Source organism: Yamadazyma tenuis, chromosome 5, assembly GCF_029203305.1.
Source record: "Yamadazyma tenuis chromosome 5, complete sequence".
Taxonomy (NCBI): domain Eukaryota; kingdom Fungi; phylum Ascomycota; class Pichiomycetes; order Serinales; family Debaryomycetaceae; genus Yamadazyma; species Yamadazyma tenuis.
The window spans coordinates 88,685-101,870 of NC_089465.1; the positions used below are offsets into that span (position 1 = coordinate 88,685).

At 45.5% G+C, this 13,186-nt stretch overlaps 6 protein-coding genes across 6 annotated transcripts; 2 read left to right on the forward strand and 4 right to left on the reverse strand. All coding sequences in view use genetic code 12, as the record gives it.

Moving 5' to 3' along the window:
* Positions 1–87: 87 nt before the first annotated feature.
* Positions 88–534, reverse strand: DAP1 (Dihydrodipicolinate synthase; the record flags this gene model as incomplete). Its single annotated transcript, XM_006686436.2, has 1 exon — positions 88–534. One exon carries the CDS (start codon positions 532–534, stop codon positions 88–90), a length of 447 nt encoding a protein of 148 aa, XP_006686499.1.
* Positions 535–667: 133 nt separating this feature from the next.
* On the forward strand, positions 668–1,189 carry NAT5 (N-acetyltransferase 5; the record flags this gene model as incomplete). Its single annotated transcript, XM_006686435.1, has 1 exon — positions 668–1,189. The coding sequence occupies one exon, from the start codon at positions 668–670 to the stop codon at positions 1,187–1,189; it is 522 nt and encodes a 173-aa protein (XP_006686498.1).
* A 50-nt stretch (positions 1,190–1,239) lies between these two features.
* Positions 1,240–3,273, reverse strand: SEC63 (secretory subunit; the record flags this gene model as incomplete). The annotated part of the gene is made up of 1 exon (XM_066158140.1): positions 1,240–3,273. One exon carries the CDS (start codon positions 3,271–3,273, stop codon positions 1,240–1,242), a length of 2,034 nt encoding a protein of 677 aa, XP_066014237.1.
* Positions 3,274–3,364: 91 nt separating this feature from the next.
* Positions 3,365–5,134, reverse strand: ADE17 (bifunctional phosphoribosylaminoimidazolecarboxamide formyltransferase/IMP cyclohydrolase; the record flags this gene model as incomplete). The annotated part of the gene is made up of 1 exon (XM_006686433.1): positions 3,365–5,134. One exon carries the CDS (start codon positions 5,132–5,134, stop codon positions 3,365–3,367), a length of 1,770 nt encoding a protein of 589 aa, XP_006686496.1.
* Positions 5,135–5,393: 259 nt separating this feature from the next.
* rpl15 (60S ribosomal protein eL15) lies at positions 5,394–6,008 on the reverse strand (the record flags this gene model as incomplete). Its single annotated transcript, XM_006686670.2, has 1 exon — positions 5,394–6,008. One exon carries the CDS (start codon positions 6,006–6,008, stop codon positions 5,394–5,396), a length of 615 nt encoding a protein of 204 aa, XP_006686733.1.
* A 4,513-nt stretch (positions 6,009–10,521) lies between these two features.
* CTR1 (copper transport protein ctr1) lies at positions 10,522–13,022 on the forward strand (the record flags this gene model as incomplete). The annotated part of the gene is made up of 2 exons (XM_006686669.2): positions 10,522–12,099; positions 12,423–13,022. 2 exons carry the CDS (start codon positions 10,522–10,524, stop codon positions 13,020–13,022), a joined length of 2,178 nt encoding a protein of 725 aa, XP_006686732.2.
* Between the last annotated feature and the right edge of the window lie 164 nt (positions 13,023–13,186).

Here is a 13,186-nt window from a genome sequence, read left to right on the forward strand (position 1 = left end):
TATAATTTTGTACTTAGGACTACAGCAATGACATTTCCCAGGTGCTTGTCACCCTAGGTATCCACCTACTGCTGCCACTAGACTCACCTACTTTTCATTCTCACCGTGAAGAGTCCCAATGATCTTGTACTTGTTTTCAAAGTGCTCTTCCCACGAGTCCAAACTCTCACGTTCCTCTGGTGTCAAGTCCTCCAAAGTGTCGAGCGGCTGGTCCAAAGGCGTGAGCAATTCGAGCTCAAATGAGTTCTTGGCCAATCCTCTTGAAGCGTCTCTCCCAGCAAAGTTCTCATATGGTCCCCCTGGCCCGTAGAAGGTGGCACCCTGACTCACGTCAAACACGCGGCCCTTCACCGCCATAAAGATCTTGGGATCATCCGACCCATTGTACTTGCAAAGGGTTTTGGGGGTGAATTTTCCTTCCACCACCGGAGATTCCTGTTTGGCCGCGTCAAGAGGATTGACGCTTCTGATGTCCAGGAAAAGATCCTTCAAGAAGTAGAGGATCACCAACACAATGATCACGGTTGTTATCATTTTCCAGCTGCCAATAAATATATGTTTTTTGTGGATAAAGTTTACAATTGCAAATTATAAAGATGGAGAACTGACCAAGATCTTATGATTTATTCTTTGAGTCGCGCTGCCAAATCTGAAAATTACCACCATCATGGCTAGATCCATCACTTCGTTAGACGATGTGACTGCCAACAACTTGGGAACGTTCAAGAAAATCAACCAGGTCAGCCTTCCCACCTCATACAGTGAGGCCTGGTATAAGGAGGCGCTTAACTCAGACCAAATAGTCAAGCTTGCCTTCTTTTCCGAGTTACCAGTGGGCGGTGTTAAGGCCAAACCACTCAATTTATCCAGTGACTTGGCCACTTTCGACAGCGCCGTGGGCGCTAAGCTCGTACCCAAGATGGTTCCCAACGTTGTGTACATCGAGACGCTCGCGGTGTTGACGGCGTACCAAAACTTGGGGGTTGGTAAACAGCTCTTGGATCATGTCATCGACCAGACCAAGCAGAAATACATTCATGATGTGTGTGTGCATGTCCACGTGACCAACACCCACGCTCTCGAGTGGTACGAGAAGCACGGGTTCGAGCAGAAGCTGCTTGTTAAGGACTACTATAAGCTTCAAGGATTGGAGTCTCCAGACGCATATTTGCTCTACTTGAAGGTGTAACTGAAAAGATATGAATTATGTGTGTATCTAAGTATCTATAGACAATTAGACTATTTGGAGGGGACGGTCTCATCTTCATCCTCGTCCTCGGTATCGGTATTGATGTCGGTGAAAATACTTTCGTCGTCATCGTCGTTTTCGGTTTCTTCCTCTTCTTTAACCTCTTCCACCTTCTTGACGGGTGCACCTCTCAAAGCTGCCAACGCACCGGCCAAAGAGTCTTCTTCGGGGTCGGAGATGTCTGAGTCACTATCTTCGTCGCTGTCTTCATCCTTTTTGCTGATTCCCATCAATTTGTCTTTGTCAATGGCGGAGGGAGCTGGGTGTTTTACTTCCAAAAACAAGGGAAGATCCACATCGACTCCGAAATACGCGTTGTTCTTCAACACCAATCGAAAAGGATACGTCCCTACCGCTTGTGGTGTTGGCTGGGTCAACGGAACGTTCAACGTTCCAATCACAACGTTGTTACCTTTGATCCAAGCGTCTTGATCAAGACTAACGTTACTCAAGTCGGCATTGGTCAACTTGATGATGCTGCTACCTTCCACCAACTTGTTGTCTCTCTGGTTGATCAAAACCCCGGACCAGCTATTCACAATGTCATTGGGGAAATAAGGGCAGTAACTAAATGGCAATTGAGGTTGGGTAGAGTTAATTGAAGAAGGATCTTTCATGTATTCGATGGTCTCTTCATCCTTTAACAAGTCGGGGTTGAGGTCGGGACATGACTTCAACGCAGGTGACTTGATCAAAAACTTTAATGATAGGTGTGCCTTGGATACTGGAGGAACAACTTTTTCTCCAGGAACAACAAATTCGCTTTGGATGATTCTTAAGCTGGCGATTTTCTGGGCCACTTCCTTGGCCTTGGCCAACTTGACCTCATCCTTTATTCCCAACACTTCAGCGGCATCGACGTCCTTGGTGAATAACTTTCCTAACTTCTTTACCGTCTGCTTTTCCACCACTTGAGGATCAACATATGGCAACTGCAACAAGTCTTTGTACTTACCGGTTGGCTTGACGGCTTGGATAATGGACTTTTCCAAGTCCAACGCCACAAGCACAACATCTGATTGTCTGAAAACCACCGCAATTTCAATGAACCCTACGATTAATTTGGGAACGACATTAACAATCTTCAACTTATCGAGCTCCAACTTGGCATCACTGTTGGTTTCACGCTTCATGTACTCGGTGAGCAAGTCTTTGATTTGGACAAGCGATAAGTGGTTGAAATCATGCTTGATTTCATGCGAACCACACAATAAGTCCAACAAACTAAAAGGCGTAATCACCTTGCCGGGGTTCTTATCAGTTAAATACTTGACAAACAACGCAGCAGTGTCCACATGTAAACCCTTGGAGGTGTGGGACTTGACATTGCTCCACCAAGAACCCACCATCACCGGCAATAAGACCCCCACCAAGATGAAATAGAAAACAATCATGAATGGAGAAAACTTTCCTTCCACCAAGAACTTGGGCAATGCGATTCCGTGAGTGGTATCTTGTCTTCCATCAGGATGGCCGAACTTCAAGTAGTTTTCTCTGGTGACCTCATCAGTTAAAGCCTTGTAAGCCTTGGTCAACCTAATATACGCTTGTTCAAACGCTTCCTTTTCAACTTCAGTTAAGTCCTTGGGCATTTTGTCCGGGTGAAACTTCAAGGACATCTTTCTGTAGTGGCTCTTGATCTGCTTGTCACTGGCTGACGAAGAAATCCCCAAAATTTCGTAGGGATCAAAAAGGCCTGACATGTCGGCGAGTTTGGTCAAGTTGGTGGCCACATAGAACACCACTGCCCAGCCCACAATCAACACCACCAACGTCTTGTTGAGGATTCTGTCACTTGTTTGAGCCTTCTGGAACGTCTTGATGCTGTTATGATTCAACTTCAAGGTGTCATGGTTGTCTGAGATAGATCCCTTCACCAGCTTATTGTAGGACACAGGATCACTTTTGGACACGATTCGAGCGAGATACTTGACGGTCAAAGGAACGAGAATGAACGTGAGAATTGCCAACACGAAGTAGGGCCACACATCGCCTTCTTCGTCGTAGATGTATTCGGACGCCATTATGTGTTTGATGTCGTTGACGTGTTGAAGATGAAAAACTTTAGTTGAAATGGCGCGCGCTGCTTGCTTTATAAATTACTGCTAAATATACCTAATGATGGAATAAACGGATAGGATTTTCGACGTAGACAATGTCTTGGGAGTCGGCGGCGGCAAACACAGCCTTGTCCATGACAGACCCAGAAGGAGCGGCCACAAATTTGACCCCGGATCTGGCGGCTCTGTAAACGTTGTCTGGGAATGGGAAAAATGCGTCCGAAGATAATGCCACATTCTTGTTCTTGTTGATCCAATCTTGTTTCTCTTCAGCCGTCAAAGGTTCGGGCAACTCGGCGAACTTGGACTCGTAATCACTTTTCTCGGGCTCGGTGGATGGGATTTGACCAGTGACAAATAAATCAATGGCATTGGACTTTTCAGGTCTTTTGACACCCTTGGCCCATTTGAATGCCAACACTCTAGGATGTTGTCTCAACCACCAGTTGTCGGCCTTGTCACCAGCCAATCTGGTGCAGTGAATTCTGGATTGCTGGCCAGCACCCAAACCAATCACCATTCCATTTTTGGCATAACATACGGAATTGGACTGAGTGTACTTTAAGGCAATGGTGGCCACCGTCAAGTCCACAATTCCCTGTTCGGTCAATTCCTTGTTAGTCGACACGATTTCCTTGAACGATGAGCCCTTAATGATCGCATCGTTTCTCTTTTGTTGTAAAGTGATTCCGAACACCTGTCTGGACTCCAAAGTATCAGGAGTGAAGTTGGGGTCAATCTGCAAAATACAGTACTTTCCGCCCTTCTTCTTCTTCAAGATGGCAAGTGCCTCCTTCTCATAGCCAGGAGCAATCACCCCGTCACTGACTTCCTTGGAGATGATCTGAGCAGTAGGTAAGTCGACAATGTTGGACAAGGCAATAAAATCACCAAACGATGACATTCTGTCGGCGCCTCTGGCCCTGGCGTAGGCGTTGGCCAATGGAGACAAGTTCTCGATGTCTTCGACAAAGTAAATTTTCTTCTCAACATCGCTCAATGGCAACCCTACAGCGGCCCCAGCAGGAGAAACATGTTTAAACGAAGCAGCGGCCGGTAAATTCAACGAAGCAGACAACTCCTTGACCAAGGGCCATGAGTTCAATGCGTCCAACAAGTTGATATACCCGGGAGACCCAGCCAAGACCTTGAATGGCAAGTCGCCCTGGCTGACAAACGCTTGGGCTGGCTTCTGGTGAGGATTGGCCCCGTATCTCAAGGGCAATTGGCTGACGTTTTCCGAGTACTGCTTTCTGAAGAAGTCGGAGATGGCCACATCGTAGTCGGCGGTGTGCTCAAATGCCTTTAAAGCCAATCTGTTTCTAGTTTCAGCAGAGATCTCTCCCGACTTCAACTCTTGTAAAAACCCAGCATAGTCACTGGCATCCGATAAGATGGTGACACGCTTGTGGTTCTTGGCAGCGGCTCTCAAGAGGGTGACTCCACCAATGTCAATTTCTTCGACTGCTTCTTCAATGGTAACCGCCACCTTAGAAACGGTCTCCTTGAAGGGATACAAGTTACAAACGACAAAATCAACCTTTTCGATCCCCTGCAACTTGAGGTCGTGTTCGTCGCTTTCCAAATCCCGGGCCAAGATTCCTCCGTGAATGGCTGGGTGTAAGGTCTTGACCCTACCCCCTAACATTTCTGGAGCGTGGGTGATGGAGGAAACATCATCGACAGGGAAACCAGCTTCTCTCACCAATTTGGCGGTTCCACCAGACGCGAGGATCCTGACGTTAGCGGCCACAAGGCCCTTAGCCAAGTCCAATAAGCCGGTCTTGTCGTAGACCGATAATATAGCGGTTTTACTGTAGCTCATTTGTGAAGGTGTAGAGAGAAGAAAAAATTGCGGTGATTTTCAGGGAGCGATTAAATTGGCTGGAGTCAGAAGAGTCAAAACTGGGGAATCAATAAAGAGGATTTGATGCTTGATATAGTCACCACCCATATATCCGACTCATACCATACTATCATCCGGCCCCTATTTCTACTCTACTACAATTTTTCTTATCAGCTGGTCGCATGCATTCAACAATATCTCTATATACTCTGCAAACCATACCTCATCCACCCAGAGATTACTTTCTGTATCTCCACAAAGACAAGGTGTTGTGCTTCTTCCAGGTGTGGTATCTACCGGCCTTGGTCTTGTTGTACAAGTGACCCTTGTTGATACCTCTGGACTTCTTACCAGCGGAGGTGAGACCTCTAGCTTCTCTGTGCTTGTGCACTGGGTTGGCAATCCAGTTGTATCTGGCATCTCTTCTGATGGCCTTGTGTTGAGGGTCCACCAAAATGACTTCAAAGTACTTGTAGGTGGAGTCCTGGTTAACCCAGTAAGAGTTCAACACTCTCAAGTTAGCAGCTTTTCTACCGACTCTGTCTTCAGCAATGGTTCTCAAAGATCTTTGGTATTTCAACTGAGAGACACCTTCGTTGGTTGGCTTACCGTAAGTGGCACCCTTTCTGACAGGTCTCTTTCTGTTACCTCTTCTGACTCTAATTCTGAAGATGACGAATCCTTGCTTGGCCTTGTAACCCAACTTTCTGGCCTTTTCAGGTCTAGAAGGCTTGGAGGCTCTGTGGATCACATTCTTTTGTCTGAATTCCCAACATCTGACTCTGTACAAGAATCTCATGACATCGGATTGCTTCTTTCTTTGCAACTCTTCTAAGTATTTGTAGGCACCCATATTTGATAGTGTGTTTTAGTTAGTTGAAAAATTTACCTTGAAAAATTTTTTCAACTGTGGTCGCGCATCGTGAGTCGGTGTGTCACTACCATATCGCTAGGTGGCGTGCTGGATACTGCGCACGGCATGCGTAATTCTGGGCCGCTTCTGTTTCCCCACCCCTTTTTTTTCGCCGGTTGTTACCTCCGTCCATCCCGATGCCGGCAGGTGTCATCAAAATTATTATGATTCGACCCTTCTTATTGTTAACGTGGGGCTAACTCGTCTCCTTTTTTAAACGCCGAACAGGCTCGCTCGCACTAGTCCTCTCGTTTATCTAAACTCGCAGAATTAATACCCTTCTGAAAGGCAACAGGGTACATGTGAAAATTGGATTTTAGGTTGTTGACCCAAAAAATTATACTTTCCAGGCTTAAGTTAAAGTTATCCCCTGGTAAATTTAAGAGGAGATTTTGTTACCTTTTCAACTGGCATTTTAATAAACATATCATCCTATCTATTGTTTAACGTAAATACCCCCCTTGCCGCACATATGGCTCAACAACATAACAATGTAATGCACAATTAAAAATAGGGTGCGCTCGCAATTTTAGATGTGCTGGATTCTAGTGCATGGAAGTGGGAACACCTTTATTATCGGGCAGTGTTTTTCTTTTTGTTTGTTTTGGGGATTTAGAAGCCCATAAGCAAAACCCAGCCTTAGATCTAGTTTGGGAAGCCATACGCCGGCATCGATGCCGTCAAGCAAATTGTGTATCCACTAATTTCAAGTGACATGGTCAAAAACCAGATCTATTACTGGGTTCCGGATCCAAAATAAACAGTTACAAAATAACGAGTCGTGCAGTCTTCTAGAATCCCTCTCCTTTTCCTCGAAGATCTCCTTCGAACAATAAAAACTTTTTTTTCACCGGTAGCGGCCCCTGCAAGGCCAAGAGGTATTCCTGTTTGTGCAGGTTTATAAATGAGGAGGCAGCGGAATCGGCATCCTCATGGCAATTGGCAATTGGCAACCATATGGATGATAGGCCCCTTAATATCATCAAAACTACAAACTTATCCTCTTCTTCTAGGTATCCTTATTGAATTGTTTTCGATCTCTTACCCCCTTACTATATTTTTGGGCCTCTAACAACTTTAGGCTAGTCGGCCGGTTACGAATCTCAGAGTCGAGCCCGGACACGATATGCAAGAGAACCCCCTCAGGATTTCCACTACAGCAATATTGTTTCGTTTATGCATGAAAATTTCAAACATGACCATTTTCTGTGTGGATTATCCAGTTAATGCGGGTGCACCTATTTTAGACTTTCTGATTAAACAACTTCAATTAAAACGGTTAAACCAGCTAATACCAAATACGTACTTTGTGAAAAAAAAAACTATATAATCAACTGCTAAACCCCAACTTTATCCACTTTTTTCTCCAACCACTCTACTTTAACTTAAGCTTACTTCGGTTTGTAATTGACTCCCTATCTACCTTGTTTCCAAAGTGAGCGTCTTCGATACAAAGATAATGAAGCATGAGGAGGAGTACTTCAAACTAGAAAAAGAAGAGGAGTACTTCGACTGGGGATTGGAACAGATCTTTGACCAACACATAGCCGACCCTCAACACCCCCTGCTACCCCCCGACCACCCCCCACTACAAACAAGTGCTGAATTATACCGTCCATTTGATCGGCTTCCAGAGCCACATCAAACCTCCAATTACTGGACACCCCAACGTCCACTCCACCAACCTCCACATCAATCGGTTTACACGACGGTGCCGGTAGATATCCATCGTGAGCTGGTACCGTTTATAACGGTACCGCCGCCGCCGGGGCCCATGTCGTCACACGGATCGATGCCGGCCCCAGCCTCAGCACCTTCGTCGATTTCCCACCCCAGTGGCTACACGGGCTTTGCATACCCCGGCCTCACCTCGATGGTGAATGCCAACAGTGATATGGTGATGCCCAAGGTAGAGGCACAGTTTGTGGACCGAACCACTTGTACAGTGTGTGGAAAGCGCATCACCAGAGATATGGGTAGGCACATGCGGACACACCACCCGGATCCACGATTCAAGTGCATATTCCCCAGAGAAGAATGTGATCACAAGCTGCAGAGATTTAACCGGCCTTATGATTTCAAAAAGCACTTGATGAATAAACATTTTCACTTCGATAACTCGCTGGTGAAAAAATCTCACAACTTACTGAACAAGCTTAATCAGTGGGGAAACTGTGCTTGTGGTAAGAGATTTTTGTCCAACGAGTGGCTAGACCACCACATCCTCACCAAGGACGCATCGGAGCTTTGTTCGTTGTTACGACGTCCATGAAGGTATTTTTTAAATTTTTAGGGTCTTGTATAGTGTAGAATCAACAATTGTATGGTATTAACCGATGTAAATGCATCGAATCACCACAGCGAATGACATCCGAGAGATTACAGATATGTATAATACCGGAGTTATTTGACACGGCGAATCTTACTGGTGGTTTTACCAATCCATTATGTTTGACGGAAAATCTGGTGAGGCTCTCGATGCATCTGCCCCATGTCGGACTTTCCTCATTGTGCACGGAACTTATGACATGAAATTCGGATTGTTATACCATACTTCGTGAGGCACTAATATGAGACTCTCGTTGCATTATCGCGACTCTCGTCACATAAAAATGAGGTTGTTACCCCCATATTGAAATGAAATTAATTTCCTTCGTCTACAATTATTGAGTCTCGAACAATAGAAAAAAACTCTGCTTAATTAAACCGGACCCTCGCTGCATGAAGGTCGTAGGCTAAACAAAAATAACACAATAAAATAGTAAAAGAACAGCCCCTCATGCCGTCCGGGAAGGTTCCCGATATCCGCTGGAACAAACGAAGCTTCCCTGGGTCTATTCTTTTACCCCTGGAACTAAATCTTCTGGAACCCACAAAAGAAGCTTAAACTTGAGCGAGGCGGTTTGAGGTGCAAATGTAGATGGAAGCTCCCGAGGTTACTTTGAGTCGCGAACATTAAAGTTTGGTAGGAAATGGAAGGTGCAGTGGTATTGGTTGTACGAGATATGATTCCAAAAATAGGAGGAGAGTTATTGGTTTATTTCGTAAACCAATTAAAAACACGACAATAGGATCTGAAGGGGGAAACACCACATTGTTTCTTGTTGGACATTGCAGTAATACCTATGCGGCCAGGTTTTTTGCGGCCTATTGTGATTCGTGCGGCATCATGTACAGTATGCTAAACGGCAATCCTGCTTGGAATCTTCCTACGATACTGGGGGTCTGTCCTATCAGGAATTCTTCTGCATATGTGGCGTACTTCGCACTGGAATTATAAATTATCGGAGTAATTAAAGTGATTCCGGCAATTTGTCAGACGGCGACCTAAGTCAGCTGATATAGTTTGGCCGAACATAACATTATTCCATACTCAAAATTAGCATTTACCTAGATGTATGAGGCGAATCGACACCGCTCAGGGCCTTCTTAATCGTCATATATCAATTATCCACGAAAGTATTCCCGAACAATAGAAGGGGGTGGTTGGTAAGGCATTTGTAAATAGCCAGGTTTGTTTAGATTTCTTAGTTAAAGACAATTAACTAAAAATACAATTTTAGTGAATTGTGAATTTTTTTTTTTTTTTTTCATTGGAGGAAAAACTTTTCTGTCTATGGCCTGTTTCCAATGCACGAGAACCTCTGGAAATTGCGTTGTCAACAAAAGATGACTATCTTCGGGCCGCTTTTAATGCGTCTGATTGTGTTTCTTTTGTGTAGACGAGCGATCGACTTGAGTCACTTGTTTTTGTGGAGTTATGGAGAAGGTAATCAAACTGGAGAAAAAAACACATGCAAACCATTTCGATACCGACCATTTCGATACCGACCATTTCAATGAAGACCATTTCAATGAAGACCATTTCATTGGGTGCATGGGTCAATTTGCTAGGCATTTGATGGTGTATTCTTTGGGTATATGGAGCAAAACGCTGGAGCGTCCATGACCCGATGTCCCCCATCTATGTGTATGTGTATTTGTGGCGTCAACTAATATTGTACTCATCACGAGTGTCACGGTGAACCCAGAGACAGGTGCGGATTTAGATGCAATTTGAGGTTCGAGTTTAGGCGATATTTCCTGCCATTTTGCAACCATCAGCCGCCGCAACTGATGTGGATGACAGACCCAAGAGATGCTTGGCATTAGTACCCCCGTGTCGTCACTGCTGGTGGAAGGTGGTTTGGTACGTGCACGCTGGCTCAAAATGAACCACAATGTAGGTGGTTTAGGGGTTCACTCTACCCAAAATCTCCCATTAGTTCTCCTAGTGCCTGCCACCATCATGTAGACCAACTCCTTGTGGCTACCACCACCCAATTCTTAACCTGTCGCCGTCTAGAGGATTCTGGCATTGGAATTGAAGGTGCGAGGGCGTGCGCACCCAATCTCCATCCCATTCTCACTTCAGTCGCACTCCAAAACAAGTCAAGGGTTTAATGAACGCATCATGGGAGATTTCCACCATAATGATATAGATAGCGATTTCAGCAAAATCTACGATCAGCACTTCTACAACTCGCAATACTATGACTACTTGAGCTTACAACAACAACGGAGTCCCGTACGTAACTCCCCAGACGACGGGCTTCCTCCCACTGTCACTCACCACCAACAGCAACCATATTCCAACGACGACCATGCCCTTTTTTCCCATCCACAAAGCCTCCAGTTGGGGGTCACCGACACTCACGACGAGGTTCCGGACCTCGCTGCCGCTGCTCCTACCAATTTTGTTCCCGTGGGTCCTGTGCCGTCGTCACTTTTTTCCTCCAACTTATCGGAAAGCGCCTACAAGCGCAGACTTAGCGCCGAAGACGGCATCAAATATAAGAAAGAGGTTGTTCCGGTGGCGGTGCGGCAAATCAAGCCGGTTCGCCAAAACTCCAATCCTTCTCTCAAGCGTAAAGGCCGGCCCGACTTGATGAAGTCTTATTCCTACACATCTCCCTCCACAAATGCTGCCAGCACGTCGGTGGGCTCCTCCCAGTCCGTGGTGCCTGGGTCCTCTGGCGCTGGCGCTGGTGCTCCTTCTGCCGCCACTTCCTCGGGTCCCGGCAGTAAGAAACCAAACTTTCACCTCAACTTAGACCAGCTCAAGAACTCCTCCGTGACATCCTTCGACTCGACGTATACCACCACCCCGACGTCCAACTCGCACTATCCTAACCATAATCTCGTAATCCATGATTATGACCTCAATCTCGATAAAGAGCTAGAGACTATCACTCCTGGGATGAAACCCCCTGGTACCAATGAGAACGACTACTTTGACGAATTTTTTATGCCTTCCAACTTCGACGGTCCGGAAGACTTGGGTACCGCCAACGACTTGAATGGGATTAATTTTGACTTGTACGATAAGGAATACTATCACAAACCAGAAGATCATGTGTACAAAGAGGACGTGAACTATCGTGACAGAACCCACTACCATGAACAAAAGCATTACCATGAACAAGAGCACTACCATGACCACGACACTCACCACGATAACCCCGAGCATGAGGCTTCCGACGGCTACAATTCCCAATTCCCTGCTTTTAATCCCAATAGTCTTCATCACGACAATCACGATCACTCAGAATCCTACAACAAGTCACCCAGCACACCCATGTCCAACAGCCTGGAATCAAAGTCACCTGCGCTCATCAAGTCGTCATCCAACCAGAGCATTTCATCGATGAACTCTGCTTCTTCTGCCAAGGACAAGTCCAAAAAGAAGAAGCTACCCAAAGGTGCAACATGTAACATCTGTGGAAAATTCATCTCCCGGGACTTGTCTCGGCATCTTCGTATCCACGACGATGTGGGACGATTTCGGTGTGTGTTTCCAGGTCATTGCAGCCATAAAACCGGTAAGTTTAACAGGCCTTACGACTACAAGAAACACTTGCTTCACTTTCACTTTGAATTCGATGAGAAGCTTGGCAAGACCGCCACAAACTTGACCGACAAGTTACCGTTGATGGGGAATTGTAAGGCATGTAATTACCGTGGTAAAGCCCAGGATTGGCTTGATGGTCATGTGTTAACAGGAGATGAGAGACTGAGATGTCGGTTCGTGTCGCGAGATGCTAATCACCATTGAATTTTCTTTCGGGCTGGTCACCGCTAGAAACTATGTATATGTGTTACAAAGGAAATAATGTACTTTATGTCTTAAGGATACTTTTAGGTATTCTTCACCACCTCGTAAGGCTGCAATTTTTGTGCGAGTCAATTATGCGACCCAACTTTCACCTTGAGCAAATTTGTTTACCGCTTTGACGCTGCAACCTTTAAATACACCAGAGGTTCCGCCAATGGGTTTTTTCACAATTTTTATCCCCCTATAACACCAACTTCAAGATGAATATGCATATGATGACAGAGGCCTCCTCGTCGACCATGGACATGGCATCCTCTACTAGCATGGCATCTTCCACCGCATCCTCAACCTCAGACTCTATGGACATGGATACAATGCACAGATACTTCACAACTGCCTACAACGGCTACCCGGTGTTGTTCAAAGGTCTCAAGGCCAAGAACGGTGGTGAGGTGTTTGGCATTTTTTTGTTGGTCTTTTTTGTGGCAGTATTCACCAAGTTTCTTGAATTTGCCAGAAGCTATATGGAGCAGAAAGTATGGGTATCACCTGTTGATCGGCACCTTTACACTGACTCGGAGAGCGATGGAAAAAACCTTGTTACCGAGTCCACTGGTCAAATTGCTAGAGTCTCTGTCTCTGGAAGCATTCCCTCCATGTTGGTTCGGAATGCCATAAGGCTCATCTTGATATTCTTGCCCGAGATGTTTGGCTTTGCATTGATGTTGGTGGCCATGTCGTTCACGTTGGTTTATTTTTTTGCAGTTGTGTCTGGTTTGACAGTAGGCAAGTTTATTTTTGAACGACTTGGCTCTCGATTGCACATGGTTCCAATTCCCACATTGGCCCATCATGGTTAGTTAGATAATAGTACATAGATCTGTAGATCAGTGTTTGACGAGTAATAGAAGAATTTACGATTAGTGGTATAGTTTGGTTGACCGTGCACGACCTGCCTTTTTAAAGATTGATTTTCGCCAAAATCACTTAAAAAAACAAAATCAATGAGAACGGTAAGAGAAGA